Source organism: Siphateles boraxobius, unplaced genomic scaffold (assembly GCF_051911475.1).
Source record: "Siphateles boraxobius isolate OS27281-9 unplaced genomic scaffold, OSU_SipBor_1 66, whole genome shotgun sequence".
NCBI classification, from domain to species: domain Eukaryota; kingdom Metazoa; phylum Chordata; class Actinopteri; order Cypriniformes; family Leuciscidae; genus Siphateles; species Siphateles boraxobius.
Window position 1 is genome coordinate 20,180,305 of NW_027509193.1, and position 8,998 is coordinate 20,189,302.

The 8,998-nt window shown below is 37.7% G+C and overlaps 1 protein-coding gene across 1 annotated transcript; it reads left to right on the top strand.

Moving 5' to 3' along the window:
• The first annotated feature begins 6,839 nt into the window (after positions 1–6,839).
• hspb9 (heat shock protein, alpha-crystallin-related, 9) lies at positions 6,840–7,683 on the top strand. The gene has a single exon (XM_077212897.1). It carries the CDS (start codon positions 6,905–6,907, stop codon positions 7,544–7,546), a length of 642 nt encoding a protein of 213 aa, XP_077069012.1. The 5' UTR covers positions 6,840–6,904; the 3' UTR covers positions 7,547–7,683.
• The last annotated feature ends 1,315 nt before the right edge of the window (positions 7,684–8,998 follow it).

Below are 8,998 nucleotides of genomic sequence, written 5' to 3' on the forward strand. Positions count from 1 at the left end.
TTCCCAAACTGGGGTTCGCAAACCACTACACGAGGTGATGAAAAGTTATTAATGAATCATTTCGGTTTCACTTTATTTTGGTGGTCCCTTTAAAACCTTCTGTTGACTATAAGTAGCATTGCACCTGCATATCAACTAACTCTCATTAGTGTTAGTAGAGTGTTAGTAGACTGGTAGGGTTAGGGTTAGAATAACTTGACATGTACTTGCAAAGTTACTTACAGTCAGTAGAATGTCTGTTGGAGGAGCATCACAATAAAGATTTAGCAGATATTAAGCAGAGAGTCTACTAATACTCTAATGAGAGTTAGTTGACATGCAGTTACTTAGTCAACAGAATGCTCAAAAGAGACCATCAAAATAAAGTGTTACCATTATTTCATAAAATTGTCAGATGAAAATAAATACTATTTATAAAAAAAAATATATGGGCTATATAAAAATAAATAATAAAAAATGAAATAAAGATTCAAAAACGAGATGAAAAAGATTAAATATTTTACTTGTTCCGAAATCAGTGAACACGAACTTGCAAATGTGTTGTTAAATCATTGAAATATTAACTTAAAATCGAAGAGGGACTTCAAGTAAATATTATAAGTCAAAAGGGTTTAGTTATCCCTGAGGTATAGGAATTGTGCATTCAGCATACCTGATATGGGCTCTCTCAGGGTGTTGTGTTTTAAGTTATTTCCGATGTTACATTTATTGAGTGTTAAAATTATCCTGTGCTTCCCTCCTGATTAATAAAATGAAGATATTACAGATTAATTACTGAATATTACAGAAATATTGCAAGAGTTCAAGCTACCTAGCATAATAAATAGCAGCGGTATTGTGTGCCTCTCTCTTTCTGTGCTCTCACCGGCACAGAGACACATGAAAGCGCCGGGGGTTGGGCACTGTGACTGTGAGGAAGAGAGAGGGGCGATGGGGAGAGGGTGGAACAAGATTTATATGAGGCTGCTGTAAAACTTTGACCCCACAGTTGTAAATCTGCCAATGGAGTCTAGCCAGCACAACAGGAAGTATGGGGGATCAGAGAGAGAGAAAGAGAGAGAGAAAGGATGCAAACATAGGAATGGGGGGTAGATGGGTAGATTGTTAGGCTTGCATTCAGTTAGAAAAGTTATATGTCTAGATTTCACTATTTAACCTAAGAATGTTTTTGCATCTCTTTGATGTTCTGGCATTCAGCTTGCCTGAATCCTATACTGCACTACATATTGACTGCTCGCATGTGCTCAGATATAGACCTCGAAAATGAAAAGACTTTAAAAGCGCTGAAAAATGTCTTAGAGGTCAAAACACTCTGTTTGAAAGGGTCGATATGATTTTGTTGGTAGTTTAATTGAATGATTTTATGACTTGTATCTATTTGTACACACACTAGTGCCACAAATAGAGGTTGTTTTTTAATTCAACATCAATATTTTTCTTAATGTTCAATCGAAAGATGAAATTTCCATTAGTAAGGGGTTAATGACAACAAGAGAGTACCTGGGACACTCGCTTTGAAGATAAACATCAACAAAACAGCATGAGAGTGCATTATGAAAGTCGTCATGAGAGCGCATTATTAAAGTTAATGTGCCACCCACTTAGGTGTGGTAACTCAGGGTCATGATGTGAAAATACAGGATGTAGGTACTGAGACAGGAAGTGGCAGGCATCGAAGTTTCAGTCTTTAATGAGAAAGTCAGTATACTCAAGGTCATGAGAAATTGCTGGCATGAATACACCTCTGAACTCAGACTGGCTTGTGAAAAAATGAACAGGCTCATTTGAATAATCTTCACTTTTCAATATAAAGTTGAATGTAAGCACATAAAGCATATCATTGAATCAACAATACAGTTATAAATTATATCTATCAATTATATATTTTTTATCATTATTAACCTAGGCCTATTTACTAAACATCAGAAGTTAAAATGTAACTAATTCAGTTGTTACTTTTTTGCTTGTATAGTTTTACTTTTTATATTTTTTTGTAGAAACTACTTTTTCAGTATACTTGACTTTAGCCTAGTTTAACTGCTTGAATAAAAGTAACTTTTAGCTTGGCAAGCTTTCATGGTAGCTTCCCCAACACTGCTAATGACCATAAAAACCTCTTTTCACTCTCCTGTTTGACTTAGAGACTCCCAGAACTTCTCTTCTCATCTATTCGTCTCTCAATCTTCCTTTCTTTTCTGCTCTCTGGACTCAATAATATGCATTTACATGCACACCATTGTTTGGGGATCTAGGAGTGTGTCTCGGCTGGTGCGCTTCTATAGTTCTAACTGTGTAAGACGTACAGGATCTGTGCTAGACTGCAGCTGTTCTCAGGTCAAGGCAGGAATTCTTGACATCTTGAGATCTGAGCAACTGCTCGTATTGGATACCACTCAGCTAATGGACCTGTATCTACAGCCACCAGACCAGATGTTACTGTGTGTGTGTGTGTGTGTGTGTGTGTGTGTGTGTGTGTGTGTGTGTGTGTGTGTGTGTGTGTGTGTGTGTGTGTGTGTGTGTGTGTGTGTGTGTGTGTGTGTGTGTGTGTGTGTGTGTGTGTGTGTGTGTGTGTGTGTGTGTGTGTGTGTGTGTGCGTGCCCTAGTAAACCTGGGGCAGAGGGTTGGCAATATCCAAAATCTTTGTCCTTGTGGGAACTTTTTTGGTCCCCAAGAGGAAAACAGCTCATAAATCATAATAAGTGATGTTTTTTTGAAAATGTAAAAATGTAGAAAGTTTTCTGTTTTCTGTGGTAGGTTGAGGGACGGGGTTAGTGTAAGGGGATGGCATTTTTTTTATTCAATTTTATTCACATAATCGCACAGTGCTACCAAAAAGGTTTCCTTTTTGTTTTCTTGTTGCACCCCCGCCAGTACCTGTATGCATAGCGTGCCCGATAATGAGTCAGATTCAAAGACCAAAAAAAAGGCAGAAAAAATGAAAACACGCTGTGAAAATGTTAAGGAAAAAAATTAACTGTAGGCAAAAAGGTATAAGTTTACAGTTATAGGTGGAATTACATGCAGCTGTTTCTGATCAGAGCTGGTTCACACAACAAACGGTTGAACTTTAAAGCCCAGTGAAAAACTGAGAAGGTCTTCATGAAAAAGAGCTGACTGTCTTATCTCATGAGCCGAGAGTGAGGTTTGCGTGACAAGGCTGGCCCCGGGAGGAAGTGAAATGTGTGAGAATGGCAGTCACCGCAGTCTCATCTCAGAACGCTCACCACTCATGTCTGCCCTCACTCTCGAACCTATTGCTCCTGCCTTCACCCCTCTCACTTCCTGTCTCGTTTTAAACACGTCTCTGACTGTTTGTTGCGCCGCTCATAACTTAAAAGCACAGCTTATAAAAAAAGATACTGTTCCTGAAATCAGCAATCTGCCCCTCGTTCTACTGCATTTTTGCATTTCATTAAAACATGATTTTTTGCACAAGCCATTTTACTCATAGGGATGTTGTCTGATTTCAGCAATATAGGCAAAACCCACACACACACATATTTTATCAAAATGGGATTCTGTTTTTTATTATTATTAATCTGACTATACAGACTAACCCTAACCTCATTACAGCCTTATTTAATTTTATTTTATTTTTCATTGTATGGAAAAAGCACCTTTGCTAAATAACTCATTTTGAGTTTCACATTAAAATAAATATATATTAAGTTTCAAATGACATGAGCTGTGTTTTTTCTGTTTTGTGTGAAGTTTCCCTTTAACATGCTCAGGAGGACATGTATGAGCTGTTGACTACAATAACCCAGGTTCAAGACTAGCATAAAGGCTCTTTATTGACATCTACGGTTCAACGAAGAACCTAAAGTAAAGAACCTAAATAAAGTTTTTTTTATTGTTTTATATTTTAACAAGGTTCTTCAGATTATTCAAATTTTCTTCTAACTAAGGATAAAAAGGTTCTTTCAAGAACTGTTGAAAGGTTTGGGGAACCCAAAAGGGTTCTTCATATGGCATTGATGCAAAAGCTTTATTTTTAAAGGTAGGTCCCATTTCCCTATAGTCCCAACTTTCCGTTCTACACTCCAATGGCTCAAAATGATCGTGTTCATTTTGTTCATAATCATCCTGCATTCCCATCATACTGTGGTGTATTTCTGACATAGTGGGTTGATGCTACCTGCTTTGTATGCTAGTACTAACAGTGCAGTGTGACATATGACTTATGTGTATATACGTACAGACAGCGTTACTGCCTCAGTCATATTTCATCTATTGCTGCAAATGACAAAAAAATCTCTCACTTATTTCCCTCTCAGGCTCCCTCCCTTGTCTCTTTCTGCTCTCTTATTATCGGTAAGCCCTTGCTCGTAGGCCTTGAAGGTTAAGCGCTAACTCCCCACAGTTCTGACTTTGCCTTACAATGAGCAGCATTAGTTCATTGCTCTGTCTCAGCACCATTACAGTGACTGTCAAGATGGAACACTTGCTGTCTTGTTTCAGTTCGGTGTCTATAATCTGAACATGTTCAGGGAAAAAAAAGCTAATTCAAAAGCTAATCTACAAAGCTAATTACAACCTAATTCATCCCCCCTCCTTCCCCCCCACTCGCCTTCACTTCCGCTTCGGTTTATCTCTCTCCTTTTCTCTCCCCCATCACTACACTCCCCCATCCTATAAGGCATCAGTTGGAAGGTCTCAGGGGAGAAGCCACGGCCAGGCTTTTTGGGAGAGCTGTCAGACTAATAGATTTCCTCGCTCTGATGTGAGCAGAGGGAAAAACCATCCCTGCTGGGACATACTAAAAGCAAAGTTTTCACAGGAATGGTGGAAGGCCCATATGATTTTGTCTGAATGTTTTGAGTTTTAAGCTCTGATATTTACAACATGCATTTTAATGTGCTTGATTGCATGTAATGGTTGCTTCTGTCTTATCATGTGCATATTTAACTAAATAGTTCTGTATATCATACAAACCTTTACTTGAGGACTTCATGATTCATTTTACTCAAACATGTATGCATATATGATCTTGAATGTGTCCATGTTCGTTTCTTCTTTTTTTGTGTGTGTGATTTATTGATTTGATGTGAGAAATACAAGGCGATCCTCAAACGCCAACTACAGGCCAACAGCTGCACAGCACTCAGAAGTGTGCAGGCTTGAAGAGTGGTAATGCTTACATACTAAGCTAACAGCGCCACCTAATGTTTGTTTTGCAACTTACCAATCAGAAGTTTTTCAATGTGGATACGTCCTGTATTTTCACAATAGATGTTTAATATTCTAAACATAAAATAACAAAATATTAAGCAGTTTGTGCAGGAACAGGTTTTTTTTAATTAAAAATGTATGGAAAAGTTTACTAGTAGTCAATACTGAACTAGTGTTAGTAGCGATTTTTTCCTCCTCAAAACTAGATTATAACCGGCATAAACACTGTGTGACCACCAAAAAAAAAAAAAATACTTTGTCCCAATATTAACATTAAAGGTCAAAAAATATAAGTTTTCAATAGTTTTAAATTTTTAAATGATTATTCCTCAACCATACGTGCTTACAGCCAAGCAAACTGAAAAAGAAAAAAGGTTAAAACCAAAACTAGCAAATATCGTACCCTATTATTCATTCACAGTCAATATTTTTGTACTTTGTGATAAGAAATAAAGAAAATGAAATGGGAAAAGACTGGGTTTGATATATTGAAATATTGAGTTTAAGGAGAGAGAACAACGTGTCAAGCATTTATTAATTATCAGGTAATTATCCTGCTAATTTTATCAGTTGTAAGTAAAAAACAAACAGCCTATATGTTATATATATATATAATTTTTTGATTTAAACTGATTGAAGTATTTCAATTTCATGGTTAAATGGTATTTTATGCCTGCGGTTTCAAATAAATGTGACATAACTCTGAACTGTGTCATAAGTAGCATAAATATATCTCTGTGTTAATTATAGATGCGTGGTCATGGCAAAACTGTCTTCTCTTCCTTCTGGATGTTTAGGAAGCTTCTGTCCTGTGCTCAGCTGAATACTTTTTGTATTAGCTCACAGGGTAACTCTTCATTCGCGAGGAATGTGAGGGGGACACTTGACTCATATATGGAGAAGGCAATTGAGAGCCATTATTTTTGTAATTGTGTCATAAACTTTTTGAGTATTAGACAAAATTATTATTTTTAGAGGAATCAAAAAATGTGTCGACTTTACTACAATCCTTTTCAAATACTGATATTCAAAATAAAATAAAAAATTGTGGCCAAGATTATTATAAAATCATTAAAAAATCGTAATTAACAAAATATTAATGAAATGGACTAAAATACAGGGTTTGATCTTTGCATATTTTGTAGGTCATATATTGTGTTTATGAAAAATAATAGGTTGTATTATTCCTTCTTATAAATTTCTTGTAATTTTTAAATATACATTTGTTTAGGAAATGACCTCATGAATGCAGTAAGCAGCTTCTGACACACACACACATAGAGAGAGAGAGAGAGAGAGAGAGAGAGAGAGAGAGAGAGAGAGAGAGAGAGAGAGAGAGAGAGAGAGAGAGAGAGAGAGAGAGAGAGAGAGAGAGAGAGAGAGAGAGAGTAAAATTAGCATGTGACTTCACTCTCTGTGCATGACTAAGGAATCATTGGGCAATCCCAACTTGGGCACTAGAACCAATGAAGCCTGTGTGGCAGTAAAAGTGACACCAACACATAAATCAAATAACAACTGTAAACTTATTATAGCCTTCTGAGCATCTTGAATGTTCTGTTTACTTGTAGCTTTGAATTCTTATTCATGACCTCAATGGTGTAAAAAGACCAACGGTGGGAGGTTCTAGACGCCTGTTGGAGAACTATATAAACTGGTGGGACCTGAAGCAAGGAGATCATTCTACTGAGAGCACTCAAGACAACACCTTCCAGACAAACAGACGAGAGAAATGTCTTCTGCAGAGAGCCTCTTCATGGACGACCCTTTCTTTGCAAACTCCTACTTTTTGTGGCCCAGGCGCAGTACGGCTCTTTCCAGCTTCAGAGAGGATTTCCTCCAGCGTAGAGCTCAAATAAAGCAGAACCTGAGGAATGAAATCAGAGACAGCTTGCTGAATGAGCTTGGTGAAGAGTTCTTCCAGAGTCTAAATGGTCCGAGGTCCTCTGCGTTCTCCAGGCTCTTCAGTACCAACACAGAGCAGAACAAACGGCGAGACGTGTCTCTCACTCTGGACACTCAAGGCTTCTCTCCAGAAGATGTCACCGTGACAGTATCAGGAAGGAGGCTGGAGGTGATGGCCAGCAAGCGGGCCGAGAAAGACGGTTCCTCGTCATCTCTCAGCACCTCTCATGTCGCAGAACCCCAGCCACAAGAATTTGTTCAAGCTGTGCAGCTTCCTGATCACCTGGATCCAACCTCCTTGACCTGCTCAGTTGGAGAAGATGGACTTCTGCATATTGAGTCACCAGAATCCAAAGATGAGTCCTCAGAGGAGCGTGTCATTCCCATTCGCTTCAGAACATCCCTGAATTTCCCTATCAACAAGGACAGCACAAACAAAATGGAGGATGGGGCTGAGAAATCAAACTAGAGCACAGACTGATGGCATGTTATGCTTTGTACAATTGTTTTCATGAATCCAGAGGTGTGCTTCCTGAAACTGTAAATTCTCTGTTCTAAAAAGTTTTTTAATAAAGATATTAATTGGTATATGAATTCATGCACAAACTGATTCATGTCTTCTTCAGATATGAATGTTTAAGGTTTTAAAACGGCCTTTACTATTTAATATTATTTGTCAATCTGGAGTGCAAATTTACTAATTTAAATTTTTTTAATAGTTAATTTTTAATTAACCAGAAGTGCAGCATTGTTTTTAGAATAGGTCTCCATTTTTAAACTAATGTTTTGGCAATGCAGTGATGGTTTGTGCAATTATGTAGATCAGTTTAGTAAATCTCTAACAGTTATCAACTAGCCTACTAAACTTATATGCATAAAGTGAGAAAATAAAGCAACTTCCATTAAGGTGTGTGATCAAGATCCATCACAATTTCTAAATCAGATTTAAAGTTACTTATATTAAATTTGAAAAGAAATATGTTTGTGAAGTAGAATGTGTAGAAAATAAGATTCAAAATGAAGTAGGTTTTACAATTAACCTTCCAATACAAATGATGGCGCTATAGACACACGACTGAGATTTTTTCCATCCCAAACATGACAATTGATGTTGGGCAAATTCCAAACGGAAGTGAGCATCCCCATGCCCTACTCCCTTGGAAGGAAAGAGCCCTTGAAGTGGGCTGAGCAGGGCACTTGCGTGCCATCATGTAGCCGTTTGGAATGCGCTTGGCGAAGGGAGCTACAAAAGACAACAAATGTCCACATTATTTTCAACTGGGATGTTACCATGACAACTCAGCACGGTGTCCATCCGCTGAATTGCTGTTCTTATGACAGAAATGTCTTATTATTGCTGTTAACTTAACTGTTGCAAATAAATATATACATTTTATTAGAAAAAAAGTTTTTAAAATATGCTTTATATATCTGTGAGTGTATTTCGTAGCTCTTTAAAACTTGTTGTCTAATCGTTGGACCAGGGTTGCCATTAGCCAACTCTCACCCATCTGGCGTGACACGCATTCAGCCTCAATCTCAAGGTCTCACGGCCAACAAAGAAATCTCACGCTAAATTAGACATTCTTCTGTGCTGTATATTTTTTTTCACTCATGAGCACTAATTTCCGAATTACAAGCAAGTTCAGGCTCTTAACTACTGATTAGACCACTGCATTTTCTCATGCAGAGAAAAATCGCGGACAAAGAGGACACTGACACCGACAGACTAGACAGAGAAGGTTAATTTTGATATGGAACAAATTCTCAGCTGTCAGATTCTGTCAATATTTCCAACGTTTTTGCGCTTTTAAATGTGACAGATCGCTGTAGCGCGTCAGTTAAACGGCACGTGATAGCTAAAGTAGCCTACACCCCAAACTCAAAAGTTGGCAACTCTGTTGGACCCTGCATTAACACA